We start from the raw sequence: 20,729 nt of genomic DNA, 5'->3' as shown, positions 1-20,729 counted from the left end.
AATGGTAACCATGATAATTGAAATATTTTTGCCTAACATACAAGTGAACACAGACAAATGTGACTATAGTGACAGTCCTCCAAGGAACTTCATACGCATGTATAGATAACTTCACCCTCTTCAGTATGGAAAGGGTATTCTCCATAAAGGTTAAGGACTGGGATCTTATCAATTAGTTGTTATAATATGTGGGCTGAAGTTAACATTGTGAATTTGTATCTTCATTAAAGTTACCGGGTTAGTGCCTCAAGTGACTTGTGTAGTTACAGCAGCTTCTCTTCCCAATACCCTGCTGTTTTACTTTTAACTGAGAGTACAGGGCTGAAGAAGCACTGAGCAGGGCCCTGTGACAGCGAAGTGTCTTGTTTGTGGTCACCTACTGGAAATCCTAAACCACAGAGGAGGTTTTGTACTGTTTCTGATGCTTTTTATCAAGATTCTCCAAGCGTTGCAAGTGAGTCACAGAGGCAATCTAGGTTGAAAAAGCAGCAGGCAGCCATTGCTCTCATTATTCTGTGTGGCCTTTGCTGTTAGATTAGGAAAACTTCTGGAAAAGTAAATGTTTCATCCTTATTCTATTAGAATATACAGGTGAAACTCGAATAATTAGAATATCGTGCAAAGCTCATTTATTTCACTAATGCAACTTAAAAGGTGAAACTAATATATGAGATAGACTCATTACATGCAAAGCAAGATAGTTCAAGCCGTGATTTGTCATAATTGTGATGATTATGGCTTACAGCTCATGAAAACCCCAAGAACCCCAAATCCACAACCTCAAAAAAGTAGAATATTACATGCAGTCAATAAAACAAGGATTGTACATAGAACAATATCGGACCTCTGAAAAGTACAAACATGCATATGTACTCAGTACTTGGTTTGGGCCCCTTTTGCAGCACTTACTGCAATTACTTTTGCACGTTATTCTAATTATTCGAGTTTCACCTGTAGTTCACCACCAAATAACTGAACCCTTTTAAAGCTTTGTTACAGCCGATCTACAAAGTCTGCTGCTGCCACACAGTGGCCGTCTTTAGTAGTGTTTAATGGCGAACAAAGAATTCAGCCCAAACCTAAAGAATATCAACATTTTTCTTGGACAGCTATAAACAAATGATAGAAAATACTCATGTGTTACAGTGTTTGTTCACAATGTTAGTTGTCATTTTTGCAGAATATACTTACAAGTGCAAAACCTGTTGAAAAGACCCAAATCACAAGCTTTAAAACTGACATGTATTAGCAAACTGTTCATCATACATCCATCTGTCTAACATCTATCACACACACATGCACAGATAGGATTGTTGGCTTAAGATCTGTTCAAGTATAAAAAAAACAAAATCTGCCAGTCAATATCACCATCTCGCAACATGTGTTAAACCATCTGGGCTTTTCTAGAAGTTTATAACACATCTGCATGTGATTCAGTTGTAAACAGAGTTGCACAATGTTCTCCAAGCAGCATGCCAACTTTCTTCTTTCTGCATGTCAGGTAACCAGCCAGCTATACTTTTACCCCTTCGTGACTATTGTTGACTTTAATTTAAAACGTGAGTTGTGTTGGATATAAAAAGTAGAGGAATAACTTTCAAAATATGCTTTCCCAAGTGAAAGGGGTTGAGGTATTTAAAGTGACATTAAACCCTCAGATTTTTTAACATAAAACAATAGTGTAATGTGTGCCTTACTGTCGTTTCCCTTCTCTTTGCTGCTCTTCCTTTTAAATCTGTATCTCTTCTCATGCTGGGCAGAACTTCTGTTTTGCAGCAGACTGCCTTGTCTCTGAAATGGATACATGGTGTCTGTGTGCAGGTTCACAACCTGAGCCAGCAATACAGGAAGAGGCACTCGGATGTCGCAGGAGGCTGAGCGAGCGGTGCGGGAAGGAGAGCTCAACCACCAGTGACAGCATATCACTGTCCTTCCTTCTGGAGGGTGGCTACTTTTGTTCCCATGGTCCCTGTGTGTGTTGTAAAGTAGTCACCACTCCAAGCTCACTCCCGTGATAGACTCCAATTTCAATACAATATTGGTGTACTAAATGTGAGATTATAGTTCATCATGGGATCGCGCTTGGAGTGTTGGCTATTTTACAACACACACAGGGACTATGCAGGACACCTGATTGGCCCCAAACGGGGGCCTTCCCTCTCCCTGTCTAAATGTTTCTGTAGAGGGGAAGCTGATATCAAAACACACATGTATTTAGACAAGTTGCATTTTAAATTAAGACATAAATGCTTCAATTTGAATTTCAAATTGGAAATTTAACCATTTAATCTTTTTTTTTTTTAAATACACATGTAAAAAATATTTGCTTAATGTAATTAATCTAATCATTTAGATATTATGACATTTAAAATAGAACCTTTCAGGATAGAAACATGAGAGCTTCCTTCATTGACCTGTTTTTGAAGGCACGTGATCTATCTAGGGCTGCTCCTCTTATTCTTCCATCAATTTTCCCTGTAATGTTATCTAGAGTTACCCTTAGTAATCCACTGACACCTGATATGCAAATGCTACTTCCAGGTCAGTGTCTTACTAAGTAGTAAAGTTAGGATGACACGTCTTCTGATAATACTAGTTGCCTGGCTGTAATACTGATCCGGCATTTAAGAGCTTTTTGAGCCACTGACCTGGAACAAATATGCAGATCGGGGGAAGGAGGGGGGATTTGCTAAAGTCAAACTGGTGATTCACTTTGCAAGGAATTTGCACTTTGCAATGGAATTTTCCCTTGACTTAGTGAATAAAGTAAAGCTCTGCTAACTTCCATCATCCAATCCTGTGCGATCAAAAATACTGTGCGGATTTTATCAAAACTGGAGCAAACAGAATCTGGAGCAGTTGCCCATGGCAAGCAATCAGCATCTCTCTTCAGTTTGCTCAGGTAACATTTGAAAATGAGAGATAGAAGCTGATTGGCTGCAGTGCAAATCGGCTCCAGATTTTGTCTGCTCCAGGTTTGATAAATTCCCCCCCCCCTTTTTTTTTATTTCCTTGCTAATGATTGGGTATTCTTTTCAAACTGAATTTTCACCACATTCACTAAGCAAGAGGAAAGTTCCTTTGGAATGTAATTGGCCTATTTTCCTTTAGTAAATCAACCCCCAGACATTCTTGCTTCACTTGCTGCATGTTAGTTTGGGGTTAGTGACTGAGAAAGCATTGTAAACAGAGACAGATAGACATCTAGCATTTTCATTGGCCTCTTATGTGATGGGTGGCCTCACTAGGCAGGCTTCAGAGGTGTAATAGAGGGTGGTCCAGCTTGACTTGTGCACCAGTGGTCCTGATGTGAATGTGTTTGCAGCTGCCTGCATGGATCTACTGATTGTACGGACTTTGAATTGCCGTAATTTGTGCAGCTTGAATTGTCCAGGTTTGTAATAGGTTGCATCGTACGGGGATGTTTTGAATGTCTGTGTTAACCAGTCAGATTCTTCCATCCACAGCCAGTTTGTTTTAAATAATGGTGGGTGGTGATACATGCCAGGAGACGCTACTACTCACCATAAAGTGTCTTGTCACACCCTCCTGATAAAGTGGCCAGCCTAGAGACAAGAAATACATTGAAATGGTGTTAGTTATGTATCATTTTGCATGAAATAAAAGTTTAATTTGAAGAAACGGTTACTTTATTTCTTCCATACGGGTTCCTCTGCTGTCTTGCACCTACGTCTTTTGGGGCATTTTTGTCTCGTCTCTCCTGTTTTAAATGTTTTGCTGGGGGAGAGCCTTTGCACTCATTTTTGCAAACATTTTTTTCCTTTTAAGATTGCTCATGAATGTTTTCTATAACAATGGCTTTTCCATATTCCATTTGAACTCTTAAAAATGAAAAAAACAAACCACTGCATTGCCAGCACTTGTTTATATTTTACGGACTTGAGAAGCCGCACTTTCGGTACCCCTTCCCCACTAGCAGACTGTTTAAAACATAAACAACTTGTTTAACAAGCAGCTTACATTTCACACTGCCACCAGCTTGGAGTTTAAACACTGCTGCGTAAAAGAAAAATTATCTTTGTGCATGGGGCCTTATGACCAAGGATAAAAAAAGAAACTTCAAACCTTAATGTGTTGTCTACTAATATTTATTGCACTGTGAAAAAGTCCAAATTATTTTCTGCTACACTGCGTAAACACTAAAGCAGGGCTTCATTACAATATCATGTTGGCTTCGGTCACTTCCCTAGGTAGAAAAGAGGTAGTTTGATAGCACATAATCCTATTGCAAAATATATTCTGTATTACCAGGTAATAGGAAGTGATGAGAAATCGGTTTAATTGGGATACAGTCAGCAATAAAAAAAAAACTTGGCATAGGCTCTAGCCCTTCTCCACACTATCCAAAACAAAATAAAACATTTTGGCTTATGATAGGCTTTAAAGTGACAGTAAACTCAGGCATTAAACCTTAAAAATACATTCAAGTATTTTAACTATTAACAAAAATGTATCTTATTTGTGTATCACTCGGCTGTAGATCCTCAAATCATCTCTGAATTGGTGGTGACACTGTCCTTCCTTCTGGAGGGGGGCTACTTTTGTTCCCCATGGTCCCTGTGTGTGTTGTAAAGTAGTCACCGCTCCAAGCTTTCTCCTGTGATGGACTACAATCTCAATACAAATAAGTAAACTAAACGTGAGATTGTAGTCCATCACAGGTGTGAGCTTGGAGCGGTGGCTACTTTACCACACACACAGGGACTATGGGGAACAAAAGTAGCCACCCTCCAGAAGGAAGGACAGTGTCACCACCAATTCAGAGATGATTTGAGGATCTACAGCCGAGTGATACACAAATAAGATACATTTTTGTTAATAGTTAAGGTACTTGAATGCATTTTAAGATTTACCTGCTGAGTTCAGTGTCACTTTAATGTAGAATTGTCTCTGTTGTTCCTTACTCCACATGGAAATTATGACTAAGTAGAGAACATCTAGATTGGTTGATTTGGTCTTTCCTGTGTATGGCCAGCTCTGTGCAAGAACAGGATGCCTGCTGCAAGCAAATCTATCATGTCTCTGGGTACCTCAGAAACCAATCTTAGAAGAGCCAAATGAAAATATATACAGTCCAGCAGAACATTAATTCGAAAAGAATATGCATCTGTGAATATTTTAAGAAGTCAAAGTAACAGAGAATATCTTTTGATTTTGCAGTGACCTTAGTGAAAATGTTATCCAGGCGATTCCAAGGAAAACCTTCAGAGGAGCTACCGAACTTAAAAACTTGTAAGTACACTTTTCTGTCTGGATGGGAAGGGGGTATTGGTGTACTGCTGTGTATGTTCTCTTTCGAAAATACATATCCATTTCAGTTGTACATTTTATATGACTTTGATCATTTGAACTTCTGAATAATAGGGTTCTCTTTGTGCTGATAACTTCTCTGAGAGTCATTTTGTGTCTTTTGTGTGTCTTTGTGTGTGTTTTTTTTAATGTTTTGAATATATACTGCATTGACAAAAGAATAATTTTAAATTCCCTATTTGTAGTTTCTCAATGGCAATATCCAAAATTTGATTTAGCCACCTCTCATAGGGTATCAGGGATCCTTCAAGAACCTATACCATCTTCATTGGAAAAAGAGTATTACTTTAATACTTTTCTTTACATTAACAACTTTCCAGGGCCAGTCTTCTAGAAAGTAGCAGTATTCAGTAATAAGAACATAGCCACTGATGTTTGTAAGTTTAACTGTGTGAAGGAAGGATGCCTACTAATACATTGCTTTCTTCTTAGACAACTGGATAAAAATCAGATCAGTTGTATTGAAGATGGAGCTTTCCGAGCCCTTCGAGGATTGGAGGTCTTGTAAGTATGATGTCTTGTGTCAAGTTCAAATGTTTGAGAATTTGTTTGTGTCTTAGTCATGAGTCGTAAAACCCTATAAATAATTGCTTCTCACAAATACTTTTGGGTCTAAATACTGTAACAAGGACACTCCACTGAAGACCGGAGGTGCAAGTACAATGCAGTTTATTTGCTTTCAAAACGATAGATAACACGAAATCCAACATAAATAGCTTGCTGTAGCATAACAGATAGGGGCTCACCAATCCTCGAGTTGTCACGTACACTCAAGGTGTCCCAGTCTTTTAACAAGTCTCTCTCGCAGCACTGCTGCTCCGGCCTCAATCTTTAGGGCCACTGTCTGGTTCCTCCAGACAACAGCAATAACATGCCAATCCTCTCAATATGGTTCACAAACCCGCAGCTCCCTGCTGCCCTGGCCTCCACACTGACTCCGGGGTGGAGCTCTCCTGACTCACAGGTGGGGCCCTGAACACATCCCAGCACACACTTCATGAGGGATGTAAACAGGTGCACAATCAGGTGCTGGTCACCACCAAAGCATGGACCCAGGAATGGAGATTTCTTCCCACCCAGAGCTCTAAGAAATCTCCTGGCTCCAGGATCCCAACCTTGATCCAGAAAACCCAGAAAGAACTGAAAAGGCAGTTCTCTCCTGGTACCAGTAATGTCTTCCTGGAGCCACTCAGCCCCTCTGGCTGAGAACCCTGGGTGACTTTGAGGCCACCTAACACCATGGTATTGCCTCACAATGCCACAATACATAGAAAAATATACCTGATATACAATTTTCTGTTTTTAGAAATGCTACTTACATACGCAGATGAACCATTCCATGTTGTAATATAGCTGAGATTAGCTGGTGGGATTAGAATACACAGATGATTTAATGAGTTGGAGGAAAAAACACCAAATTCCTCTTTCCTAGCACAGACCTGATCCTCATCCTCTGAATTACACACAGGCTACCAGTTATCATGCAGTTAGTACTGGGCCTTCTTAGTAGAAAGCCAAGCATACTTTTAATATGAAGTTTCATAGATGCTCCTTGTATTATCTGTAAAAAAAAATAATAGGATGATCATGTACAAGTAAAAACAATAAGTTTATAACCTTGTACATTCTCTAAGAAAGATTTTAACATAAATTGGACGGAAATCATATTCTATTTATATAGACCAACTTGCCATTTACCTATGTGGTGAAAGTTAAGAAACCAATTTTTGGTGAACACCACTTTACTGAATCAGCTGTTGGCTTGTTAAAGTTTTCTGCTGTTAGATTGATGAGATTATCGCATGGCGTTTTGTCTATTTGGTCACAAGGGCTTGAGAAAGTTGGCACTCTTTCACATGTGGATTTACCAAACATTTTACATTGTAGGTTATGGAGAATCCAACAGCGGAACGTGACACCAGCTTTTGGCCTTGTAACAGCCTTTGCATTTGGGCGGAACTGGGAATTCTAAATATGCAGAATACAACAGAGGAACGTGACACCAGCTTTTGGCCTTGTAACGGCCTTTGCATTTGGGCGGAACTGGGAATTCTAAATATATTTTAGTGCAGGGGTGCCAGAGCATTAATAAGCTGTTGTCTGATTCAGCTTGTCAGTAACGATGCAAACCTAACTAAACAGTTATGGGCAGAATTGGCCTGTGATCAGATCTTACATGGTTTCACCTTACTGTAGCTCAGTAGTCGACTTGAATGAAAAAGTTATGCGATATTGGATAATGTGTACGTAATGATAGGTTGCATAAGTCACAGCTACGCAGTCCTATTCCCTTGCTCCAATAAGGAATTCCTCTTCTTTATGGCATTCATTAGAGGGATAGATGGTAAATTGCTGTCAGTTGTGTATGTGGTTTGTGTTGCATTTTTGTCGTAGGGAACAAAGCGAGGCATAATATCTGAGCACTGAGATTTTATTTTTGGCAAACGCGATGTGCCTGTATAAATTCTCCTGGGAATCATTTTCCTCTGTCATTTTTAGCCCTGTGTGATTAAAATGTTCTTTTTCTTTCTTACAGAACCCTCAATAACAACAACATCACCACAATCCCTGTCTCCAGTTTCAACCATATGCCCAAACTGAGGACATTGTAAGTATAAAGGATTTGTAGTCTGGAAGCAAAATGCCTTAATTCATAAGCTACACAATTATTTGCTACAATGTACGCTACTTAAAAAAGGTGAAAATGTTTTTTTTTTTTAACCAAAAATCATTTACTAGTTGCTCAATAAATGAAGCAGTATTTCTTCACAGAAAGAATTATACTGAGGTTTACAGATTGGAAAGTATTAAAAACAAATGAAAATAAGGTTTAGGGGTTGTCACATGAAACCTTGGATTACACATTATTTGGCCTCAACGAGTTATAAGAAATTGTTTAGTGGTTTCAATGAACCTCCAGGCAAAGAATGTCAACTTACACTCCAAATATTAGGAGCTTTTAGATACTTTCAAGGAACCAGGAATCCTTGAAACTAGGGACACAGTTGTGAATCACTTGTGCTGTGTTACAGGCCAGTCACATTGATGGGCAGCCTTGCTTACCAATGCTAAGCCATAATTGCCCACAGTGGGCCAGGGTTCAGTTGCTGTTTCCATAACTGGTTTCACTGGGTGCCTAGGTGCTACACAGGTGATCAAAGCTAGTGTGTTTGCCGGAAACAGTCTGCTGTTTGGAATAAATACAAGCTTACATTTTTGATGGGCCTACAGAATGTAGGAGCTGGCATACACCAAGGTAGAAGACCAGTTTTGTGGAGGCCCTATCCCAACTGTCTAGCTTAGTCTGCTGCACACAGTATTTTGCATGTCTATATTGCTCCTTAAAATAGAGTTAGCTTCTGGCAATCACCAAGAGCTTTATTGAGTTGTCTATTAAAGTGGAACTTAAATCTTCTATAATTCCCCCCCCCCTTCATATATATGAACCTCATGTTTACCAACCTTATGCCCAAACACAACTGAGGTTGGGATGCTTCCTCTGTTGTGAATGGACTGAATGTTTGTAAAGCACAGCAGGAAGGAGAATCGGAAGATTGAAGGTGAAGGTAGGGGGTCTTAAATTGCCACAGACATGATATGGTGATGGGATCTTTTTTTTTACACTTGTGATGGCTGTGATTGGTTTACAGCAATCACAGGTTATAGAGTAACTCTAATTGAGTCACTGCATTCTGACTTACAGCAGATTATGTGGACTGGAGTAACATTCACCATATTTATTCCCAGAGAATTTTTATACGAGTCATTCTGAATTGAGAAAGCTGGTTGGACGATCAGTGAAACGTCTTCAAGAAAAATACAGCAAGTCCAGTTGCCTCTACTTATTTTTTACAGATATACCATGACCTGGATGAATGAGAATCTTCACAGACATACATCCTGACTGTAATCTCAGCTGCCCAATGACAGCTCAGATCACAGCCATTCAGGGGCGCCCTGGACACCCAACTATGTTTTCTGAAGCGCTGTTTATAAGATTTATTCCGCAAACAGACGTCCACCTCCCCAACAGTTTTTATAATATGGAGGTGGTTAAGGAGAGCAGGAAAATTAGTTATTTTAGGTGGAGATAAATTAACGTTTTGGAAGACAACATGATGATTCATTTTTATATTTAAAACAAATTTTAAGATTAAATAACTATTGAAATTAAAATAGCCCATACATCTTAGTGAATTGAGCCTAATAGCATCAGCATGGCCTTTACTAAAGTAACAGGAAACTTTTCAAGTGATTCTTTGTACATTTGTTAACCGTATGTAAAAATAACTCTTAGAATTTTGCAGTAATTATTAATTTCCTTTTAATGAAGAGCTGACTTGTGAGCAGTAATCAGAATGGAAGGCCGCCAGTGGTTAGAGGGACGTTTTACTCTGTTCTGTATAATCTGGCTGGCGTTAAATGGAATGTCACGCATGACTAGGAAGAAGCAGTAAAAGCTTTATCCAATAATAAGTCTGATACTCATGCAATATGTAATATATCCTAATCCTATTTCAGCCGATTGCTCTATGCACTGAGGTGGAATTATTAGTGAGGAGGGAAAAAATTAGTCTATTTCGTATTTACATGACAATACCATATCTAGTGGCATAGGCTGTGATGTGATTGTAATGAGTCTGTATAGAGAAACACATTATTTAAAAGACTTCAGTGAAATGAGGAGTATTCAAGACAGACTTGTAGAGGTGCTTCATTTATCTCTCGCTTTACTTGACATTTTGTTTATGATTTTAATGGCATGTGCCGATATCATCAGGGCTTTACGTAGAAAGTTGGCCTGTTATCAAAGCATAGTCAATGCTAATATGAGCTGAAGTGAGAATTTTGTCTCCGATGATGCCCCCTAGGGGCAGCGTAAGAAAATATTTTCTCATTTTGCTTTATGGCTGCTGAGATTCAGCCTGACAATAAAAGCATTTTAGAAGCATCAAAGAGATGTAATCATTTGCACTGCTAGTACCTGATTAAATTAAATTAGGACCCCATTTTCTTTATAGCTTGTAAGATTGTATTTTCTTTTATTATTTCATTATTTGTACTATTCAAGAACTAGTCTTGGTTTAAATTTTGTAAAGTGCACAAATCAAATCCAGAATTTCAAATTAATTTTGAAGATGTATCTCAGCATATTTCTTTTTTTTTTTAATCAGGTAGTTTTTATTAACATTTACAGTTTTATACATCCATTAAATAGTGCAGGAAGGAATCAAGATCCTACTGTCCGAAATCACTGCAGATATATAGGCATGGAAGTCAAACTAACATACATATCGGTAACGGATACCATAAGGAATATTAAAAGAAAACCATAAAAAGAAGAAACAGAAGTAAAAAATAAACAAAAATAAAATTGCATATAGAAAAACCAGAAAGCTTAACATTATCAAACCCCCACCACAGGGACATGTCTATCACTTCGCTCCCCACACTTTCTCACTGAACCAGATATAGCACGAAGAATAGCTAGGTACTGATGGGCCACCTTACATATACAAGCTAGTAGGGCAGTACTGCCATTGTGAAAGATAAGTGTATCTATAGCCAGCAGCGTGTATAAGTGGAATCAGGGCGGGAAGACCAGTTAGACCAAATGGAGTAAAAACGGTGTTCTGAACTCCTTGATTGGTAGGTAACGCGTTCATATTCTATAATTCTATCCATTTCCATCATCCAGTCAGAGATTGTAGGAGGGGATGGAGAGATCCATTTACGCACAATAAGGCGAGTGGCTGTGAAAAGTGCTCGTCTAGGAGCCAACAATAAGGGGGATTCAAAGCATGGATCATCAAAGACACCCAAAAGGCACAACTGGGGGGAGGGATCCAACTGGACATTAAAAACAGAATTAAGGGTGCGGACGACCTCTAGCCAATAGCGCACCAGCTTAGGGCAGCGCCACAGCAGATGGATCAGGGATCCTTGGTGAAATCCGCATTAGGGGCAGAAGGGATCTTCCCGGTATCCTATCCTAAAAAGGAATTTCCGGAGTGCGGTATATCCTGTGCACTACAAACAGTTGCGTCAGTCTGTGTGTGGCTGAGAGGGACACCTGGGAGACATTTTCCAGGACCTCATCCCAAATGTCATCAGCGAGAGGGCCCAAATCATCTTCCCATCCCTTTCTGCAGGGCAAGGAGCATTGAGAGGCAGATCTGACCATAAACTGTGAATATAAGAGCAGCTAGAGGTTCCATAGCTAAGGCAAATAACAACGGGGATAACGGACATCCCTGTCTGGTGCTGCGATGTAGAGGGAACGAAGAAGAGAAGCTGTCATTGATTTTAATCTTTGCCACTGGTTTGTAGTAAAGGCAAATCCACTTACAGAAACGAGGACCAAAGCCAAAGGCAGATAGGACAGCCCAGAGGTATCGCCATTCCACACTGTCAAAGGCTTTGGCCACGTCCAGAGCCAATAGGGCTCTGTTGCCAGGGTTATCTATCGGAGTCTGCATATTCAAAAACACCCTGCGAATATTCACAGCAGTAGACTTTTGAGGCATAAAGCCAGACTGGTCTGGATGTATTATGGAAGATATTTTAGAGGATAGTCTATTGGCAAGTACTTTGGCTAAAATCTTTATATCAGTATTGAGAAGAGAAATTGGATGATACGATTCTGGTAGGAGGAGATCTTTATGTTTCTTGGGGAGTACAATAATGGTAGCGTCATACATGGTGAGCGGGAGCGTACCCCTGGAGAAGGCGTCACTGAACGTCAGAAGTAGGGTAGGGAGAAGGGAATGCGGATACTGCTTGTAGACTTCCACTGGAAGACCATCCAGGCCAGGTGCTTTCCCATTAGGGAAGGCACAGAGTGCCTTCTCCAGCTCCTCCGCGGTAATAGGTGTCTCAAGGTCATGTCTATCAGCCTCAGATAAGATGGGCAAATTAATACGCTGGAGATAGGACAATAGGTCGGTCTCCGCGTAATGCGCCTGAGAGGAATATAGGGATTCATACAAATTGCTAAATGTATTCATGATTGTGTCAGGGTCCCATGAAACAGTACCAGTATGATTAGCAATAGCTCCAATATATGTTGTGTCTTGTTGGGCAGTAACGACAACTCCCCCAGTTCCCTGGCTTTGCGGAGAATGCGCTCCTTATCTCGATAGTTTAGGAGCCTGATCAGAAGAGGCCTGGGAGGGTTCCCCGGTGGCAGGGGGCGAGAAGGGACACGGTGCGCCCTCTCAACAGCGAACAGGGGTGACAGACAGTCTGCTCCATAAAATCAGTAGCGCTGTTGCCCTCAGCGCGTTCAGGAACGCCGACCGCCCGATTATTGTTGCGGCGCAGCCTGTTTTCTATGTCATCCACTTTTGACGAAGTAACTGCGATTTTCTGCATAGCCGCCTTGACCTCAGATAATAGCGGTGCATTCGAATCCTCAACGTCACTGACTCTGCATTCCAGCGCTGTTGTCCGCTCTCTGACTTTATGCAGGTCATGGCGGAGAAAGGATATGTCGGCCCGCATGCCATGTACTTGCTCAGTAAGTGAAGCAAGGGACGTATTGCATAGTTGGACAGCTGTAAACACATCAGATAGCGTGGGTTCAGGGGGTACCATAGCCCGCGTCTTAGATTTAGATTTAGTGGACTTAGGGCTTTTAGCAGTTTTAACAGCAGTACTCACAGTTTCCCGTTCTGTGGCTGAACTGTCTGAGTCAGCAGCCGAGTGCATGGTAGATGAGAGATATTCCTCCTCTGGCTCCCCTGTCACGCTGCCATGCCTGGCTTGGGAGGATCTGGGCTGTTTGCCAGGAGTGTCCGCTTGCCGGGCAAAGCGCTCTAACCGTGCTGCAGTATCATTGCCCTTATCCCTGGAGTGCTGAGGCATCGTGGGCAGAGCTCCGTGCGGGCCGCCGCCATCTTGCGGCCCAAGGCCCGTTTTTTGACTGTCCTTCTTTTTGGACATAGCGGCCGCGGGCGATTCAGGAGTGATGGCAGACAGGTCGGGCGGATGGCAGGAGCAGCCGGTGTGAAGCGACAATCAGTAGGGGCGGCTAAACAGGGTCTCCCAGGATCAATGGCAGGATACAGGTCGGGAGCTCTCTTGCACACGTCCGCTCACATTAAGCCGCCGGCCACGCCCCCCATCTCAGCATATTTCTAGTATTATCTGTTGCACATAGCTATGATTATTAGATAAAATGTTTTTGATTTTCAACATTCATATGCAAAATTAAACTCTTTTCATTGTCCATTGTTACAGCTAATGAAAACTTTGACGGAGAACTATTTACTTTAATTATTAACATCCTAATTACATAATAATGTAGTATTTTTGCATCATTAAGTGCCCACTCCTTTAATAAATCAAGGTGATTTGCTAATTACATGCTACTACATGCCATGATGCATGCTAATTGCATGCTACTACATGCTATGGAACATGTTAATTACAAAGTAGTCATGTAGTATTTTTGCAAGATTAAGCATAAGCACCCACTGCTTTCATAAATCAAGGTGATTTAAGCAAGTTTGCAAATATATCATTTTAACTGTTCATCTTTTATTATCATTGTTTCCTAAGAGCTTTCCTGAAACCTCAGCAGCATCCCTGCTGCTTTAGATTTGGGGTCAGTTGGCTTATATGGGTGTCAGCAGACATCTTCACACACAGGAGTATATTTGTGTAAAAGAAGTTATCCCTTTGGAATAGTACTAAGCTACAATCTAAAATTGTGATGAGCAGTGGAGTGATGGTCACTGGAGAGCATCACCTCACTGTAAAGAATAGTAAAATTATTTTCCTTGTGTTAGAAGAGCATCATCTGAGCAGTGAGGTTATGCTCTCAGGTATGCTCTCCTAACAAGGAAAACCCTCAAAAAGATCTATCTATCCTGAACTAATCTCCCTCTTGTTTATTTTTATTTTAGCCGCCTGCATTCCAACAACTTGTTTTGTGACTGTCACTTGGCCTGGCTATCTCAGTGGCTCCGCCAGCGGCCAACCATTGGATTATTCACACAGTGTACCGGGCCTCTTCCCCTCCGAGGACTGAACGTGGCAGAAGTCCAGAAGCATGAGTTTGCCTGTTCAGGTCGGAATGCTTTGTCCACTATTCCTCACCACTGCAGTATTTTATTTGTCTTCAAATGTTTCAGTATACAGTGTGTAAACCCAATAACTAAAATCTTATGTTACGTGTTATTGTAATTTCAAAGATCATAACTTAAATGGCAAGTGCTCATTGGTCAGCACTGTCCAGGACCACGCTGACCAATGAGAAGCACTTCTGAGCTGGGGACCAGGTCCCGGAAGTAAGTAGTGCTTCTCATTGGTTAGCATGGTCATGTAACCGTGTTGACCAATAAGTGCTCGCCATTCATGAGCATTATGAGCATTCTATTATGCGAGGCTGGGAAGTCCATGTACGGTGCTACACCAACTGGTGGGGCTTCAGATGTGTAGGTGCACCGGGGGCCAGGGGGAAGTTGCAGGGTGCTGTGGGTGAGTTATTTTTTTCACTGTCTTTAAGAAAGTAAACTTACCTTTTTATATGGAACTCTTGGATTTGTTTCATATTGTTGTTTGTGTTCCACCTTTAGAGATTTCTGTTTACTTCCTGTCCTAGTGAGCACAAAGGAAGTAAGTGGAAATTTTCTCAAGGGGGATAGAGACATCAATAGCGGCTCTAACCTTGTGCACAGTAGCCATACTTAAAGCAGTTAAGCAACAACTCTGGGTAAAAAAACGTTTAACTCTTGCAGTGGGGCTATTATATAGGATGTGATAACTCAGGGACCTTTGACTGCTGCAGCGCAGGGGAAGAGAGGCTCCATGGACCGGTCTAAGAACAAGGCATCTCGGAGGATCTGACGAGTATAACTTTTTTATTTTTTACCCTACACAAAAACAAGCATTTAGCCCTTGCTTTGCAGTGGTAGCCCCACTGCACTGCAAGGGTTAAAAAAACATTTTACACAAAGTTCTACTTAAATTGATCATTTAAATTATCATGCAGTATTTTCCCATGAAGTTGGTGTGGGGTTTTGTATCTTCCTAAAGCAGTGGTCTTATTAGGATAGTTGTAGTAGTCTTTTTACAGCCATGAAACCGGACTGGCACTCTGCATTGGCTGTCATTAGAATGGTAGGCATGTGGTTTAGTCTGCAAATGAGCAACATCTGCTGCAGAGCAGCCACAGCTGAATGAAAGAGACTCACAATATAATAAAATATTAATGCAGGCTTCAGCTTCCTGACACACAGATGGGCAGCATGGAGACCTTCACTCAACCATGTTATTGACATTTGTTTATAGCAGCATTAATGAACATGGGAGACGGTCCTGCTGAGAGACCAGGCCATTCCTGTTTGCCACCAACACATCCGTGTCTGTCCGGGAAATTATGATTAATCCATTTTTGTCATTTTTATTATCTCAGTGTTTTGCACAGGAAAAATCTGACCAGCCAGCCAGATAAGGTACAAACAACCATTGGCTGCTTACACAAAGAAAGAGCCCCTGCAGCAATCATGCCATACAAATGTAGATCCCACTCTTACTGTTCCAAAAGTTTATTGGTTGAAGTGTATTTGTTATAAACACTTTCAGGGTTATTCACAAAAGGGTGAAGAGTTTGGAGAGGGCAGGAAAAGTGAACAATCTAGGACAACATAGCTGAACCGGAAAGTGAGCTGAATAGGAGAATGTTTCCAAATCAGCGATGTTGTCCTAGATTGTTCCCTTCTCCTGCCTTCTCCAAACCCTTCACCCCTTTATGAATAACCCTGTATATAATATTAAGAAAATATCATTTTGGCCAATGAACTGCCCTTGGCCTCCCTGTTCCTCACTTCCTTGTGATTTCTGAAGTTGTACGATGCTATAAATTTTACAAATGTTATGACCTTTGAAGTGCTAACTGGAGCAAAATAAATGATGGACATTTAAAAACCCAAAAATGTGGGCACCAAGGCTTGAGGGTGTCTACACCTAAAAATACTCCAGGAGTGTTCACTGTATCTTGGAGCTGGCCAATGAATGCATTACATTCCTCTGTACATGATAGCCTTCTCTTCTGAAAGCATACAGAGGCTTTCCGTATCGTCTACTTATTCTGAATTGCCTCAACTGCGTGTAACCCTCCTTTGCTATTTATTAACTGATTGAGTGGCCACCAGTTTTTTGCTGTTTTGCTGCTGATTTTGTATTACTCGTTTGTTGCTGTACCAGTGCTAAATGGTCATTTAAGAAGAGTAATCTTTTATCCATACAATGGAGGTTTTTCAACCAATTAAGTTTTAAGATGGAATGGTGATTACAGGGTCATCTTTTCTGCTTGATTGCTGCAACATGATACTTCAAATTAATCCATGCTCTGTATGAGGGGTCTCGTAGCATGTGTTTATACTACCTGGAAAGGTTTTACCATAATTGCATGCCATAATTGCTTACAGCGTGCTTACACTTATATCTCAGGGGGGAAACAAATCTAGCATGGTTATAATGGTTTATTCTTTCTTCTGAAGGAAACAAGAGTCATTTCATTTGTTCTGTACTGAAGTGCCCCTTGTAGACGTGAAGCGGAACTGCAAGATCTGATGTATATTTTTAAAATAATGTCAGAACTGATAGAGAAGTTCCAGATAAACTTACCAACCTTTCAGTCCTTCCCTGATGGCTCCTTGTTTCTCCAACGCTGCATGGATTTGCAGGACGTTTTTTCTTACATGCTGCCTATATTATGTGTGACCTTGTCCACTCCCTGCATCTGAGATGTGCCCAGCCGCCTACAAATAGGTGAACTTTGCACTAGTAAAAGTGGGGATTGAGTCAAAGATCAGAATCAGGTTTTTCTCCTGATACCAGAGTGACGAAGGTAGTTTCATGGATGCCAATAATGAACACTGTAGGGGGCATGCACAATAAACTGGCCGCAATTAAAACTTGTCCCCACCCACTTATCGGCCAGCAGTGGTCATCTGTCGCATTAAAGGAACAATAGGAAGCTATTGGAGGAGGCAGAGCCAAACGAAGCTTTCTAAGAAAAGTTAAAATTTGCATTTGACTACAGCAGCCCTATATATCTGCATCTGCTGATCATTTTGACATGATGTTTGTACTGAAAGTAACTCATTTTGTACTCATTTTTAATTATTTAATTTTCTCATAGATTTAAGCTGGCCATACATGGCTTGAATTTTAGCTGATCCCTGCTGAATCTGCTGAAATTTGAGCCATGGGTGACCCTGTCTGCACCACCTGACTCAACAAAATTTGAAACATTTGCAAAATCGGAAGGAGCCAGTCGGAAAATTGTCGGCCAAACAGTGATTGCATCCAGTCAAATGCAGACACTGTTCAGGTAGTTAGACAGCCGTGGTGCCCGCTACCAGCCGTGGAAATTCAGTGCTGTTTAGTGTGATTGTGGGAATCCGTTAGATTTATTTTGTTCAGCCCACATCTATGGCTAGTCCTAAATCAGCTATGCACACATATATTTTCTTCCTTTAACCTTCCTCCATCAATGCTTATGAGCGTTGATCGAAAAATCTCCTGTTGTTTCTTTTGTATCCTGACAGCAGCCGCCAGCTGCTGTCAGAATACCCAGCAATGCTAGCAGCTGATTGGTTGCTAGCCCTGTTTAGTTGAGAATTTTTCGACATGCTCCTTCGATCAGCTGATCAAAGGATGTCAGTCGGAAGGTTGCCAACAATGGTACCCACACATCAAATTTCGTCTGGCCGAAATTCGATGTGTGTATAGCCTGCTTAAGTCTAACAGGTGTATATCACCTTGCCCTGGCTTTTGGGTGCTCCCATATCACTTGGCCTTCATTCAGTGTGATTATGGCACAAAGTTTAAAAGAGTGGCTGGAGACAACAAGCCAACCATTAAATCATGTTAATGCTGTCAGGATATTGCTGCATCTCTGCCAAACTCAGAAAATGCACTTTACCTTTAACCTGTGTTCTATATACTATCCTGCAGTGCTATTTCTTGGACATTTCAAAGTGAATCTGAAGATTATGTGCAATGCAGCCGCCCCTGTATTTTAAATGCAAAAAGTTAATTTCTGACTGCTGTGCGCCATTCCGCCTCAAACACCATGGAGCGTCTGAGAGTAGAGAATAATGACTTTCACAGAGCTCAGCCTGTGAGGACACTATAAGAAACATCTCACATAGTCACTCTATAAAACAGGCAGATGGCAGCCCTTCCTACCTCTTGAGGGGAAAAAAACAAAGCTCAATGGATGGCAGGTTATGCTGGAATTTTTAGTTCCTCTACAGCTAGAGGACGTAGTTACAACATGACACTTAATAGAAAATCAACTCATCTTAAAATGAGAACGTATTTAGGAAGCAAAATATGTGCGTTCACATAACTATCTGACAGTGAAATAGACAAAGTATTATGTGTTTGATATGAAACATCTGATTGGGGCAATGTCATCTGCCAGGATAACGTTTCCTTGGCTTAAAGTTACAAAGTAAAGCTCTGAGACATAACATTTATGATGTGTGATATCTTTTGTGCAGTTTATTTTGCAGATTTTGTCACTACGCACTCATCCTGACAGCGATTCAGAGTCTCGTTACCTGGAAAGCTGGCATGTGCCATGCTATCATCTCTGCAGGCATCTGAAATCATGTCATTACACGTTTCCCTGGCCATTTCTGTTGGAACACATTTTGGTTTTCATGAAGTTTAGAGGTTATTTATACTATTCTGCTCCACTGCAAAATGCCACAAGTCCATTTTATCTTAAAAGATCGCCCAGACTGATATTTCAAAATGTATTTATTACAGGTATTTATATAGCGCCAACAATTTACGCAGCGCTTTACAGAGTAGCACATTCACATCATTCCCTACCCTCGAGCTTACAATCTATGGTCCCTATCTCATATGCATACATACAGGGCTGATTTAGACAGGAGTCAATTAACCAACATGTCTTTGGAGTGTGGCAGGAAATCGGAGTACTGGGAGGAAACCCACGCAAGCACAAGGAGAACATACAAACTCCATGCAGATAGTGTCCTGACCGGGATTTAAAGCGGGGTAGGGGTAATCACTATGCCACTGTGCAGCCCTAAAATGAGTAGACATCAAAGGGTGATGAAACAGGATCTCTTGTTTGATTGTTTTACCTAGGCTATAAATTAACAGCTTTATTACAGGTTATTGATTGAAACCCTAAAAAGAACTATGGAAGTTCCTTAAAAAATATTTGGAATGTTCCACCATGTTCTTTTTAAAAAATGCTGATGGCATCTCCTTGCATCTCCTTGCATCTCCTTGCAGTCTATTTTCACTTTCAGTCACTTGGCAATTCAATGCCAGCTCAGTTGAAAGTGGTTAAGAAAATAAGGAAAAATTGCCAAGTGTATGACACACACCACCTCACTCCACTTTAACTTCTGACTCCTGAACACCGGCCATTCCTATCCCAGCAGGAGCTCACCTGACTCCTCTCTGACTTCTAGGGGAGCCCTCCTGACCCCTGAACACGGTCTGTTCCAATTTTCCAGCAGGAGCTCATTTCCCCAGTCAACATCTCTTCCTTAATGGCTGTGCACAGCTGTGCATTCATTGGGTGCTGGTCAATGTTAAAGCCTGGACCCATGACTGGAGATCTCATCCCTCCTGAATCACCGTGAAACCTCCTAGTTCTAGGATCCCAAGCATAATCCAGACAAACCCTTGCTTCCTGACACCTCTCGGCTCATCTGGCTGAGAGTCCTGTGTGATCATAACACCCAATTCTACATTGAGATTACCACACAGTACCACAACACATGAAGACCATCATTCAATTGGCTTCTTTCATCTGGATCTAGCAATATATCTATAGTGGCAGACAGATACTGACAGCTCATGGAAGGACATCGATCAGGCATTTTCGTTTGTCCAGATCAGTGTACTTTATAGGCCGCTCCATCAGCCTGCATCACTTTTTTTCTTTCCATTCTGCATTAACATAAACCTGCAATTTTATAGTAGGCAGTTGAATAATACCTGTACATGTGACCACCCTTAAAGTCTATGGAAAGGCAAATACAGTGGTACCTCAGTTCACGAACGCTTCTGTTCGCGAACAGAAAGTTCTGCAAAATTTTGCTTCCATTCGCGAACGCCGCATCGGGTGACGAACCAAAAACGCAGCCATCTTCCCCGCTCTGACACATGGCCGTGGCTTCCTCTAGTTGGGATCGTGGTCTGATCACAGAATCGTGGAACGAATTAAGTTCGTGAACCGAGGTACCACTGTATAGGAATAAATGCTTGTCCAGTAAACAAAGGAATAAATAGCGAAGAGCTACATTGTATATGAGGGAAAGTAATGCATGGCCTACTCTATAGTAGCAGAATATAATAATCCTAAAACAACCACGTGATGACTCGGGTATAAT

General features: G+C 41.1%; 1 protein-coding gene across 3 annotated transcripts in view; it reads left to right on the top strand.

Annotated features, from left to right (window-relative positions):
- Positions 1-20,729, top strand: part of SLIT1 (slit guidance ligand 1) — a 279,649-nt gene that overhangs the window by 183,148 nt on the left and 75,772 nt on the right. Inside the window, exons 5-10 of one of the 3 annotated variants that reach the window (XM_018565736.1) lie at positions 5,182-5,253; positions 5,764-5,835; positions 7,868-7,939; positions 14,241-14,404; positions 15,955-15,964; positions 16,481-16,499. In XM_018565736.1, the coding sequence (XP_018421238.1) occupies positions 5,182-5,253; positions 5,764-5,835; positions 7,868-7,939; positions 14,241-14,404; positions 15,955-15,964; positions 16,481-16,499 (409 nt within the window). Of the gene's footprint in view, positions 1-5,181; positions 5,254-5,763; positions 5,836-7,867; positions 7,940-14,240; positions 14,418-14,649; positions 14,654-15,954; positions 15,965-16,480; positions 16,500-20,729 lie in introns of all 3 variants that reach the window. The other 2 variants (XM_018565735.1, XM_018565734.1) reach the window with 2 other exon arrangements.

This window comes from Nanorana parkeri, unplaced genomic scaffold, assembly GCF_000935625.1.
Source record: "Nanorana parkeri isolate BGI_ZX_2015 unplaced genomic scaffold, ASM93562v1 scaffold881, whole genome shotgun sequence".
NCBI classification, from domain to species: Eukaryota; Metazoa; Chordata; class Amphibia; order Anura; family Dicroglossidae; genus Nanorana; species Nanorana parkeri.
Note: the sequence above shows the minus strand (reverse complement) of the source record. Positions and strands in the feature narration are given on the sequence as shown.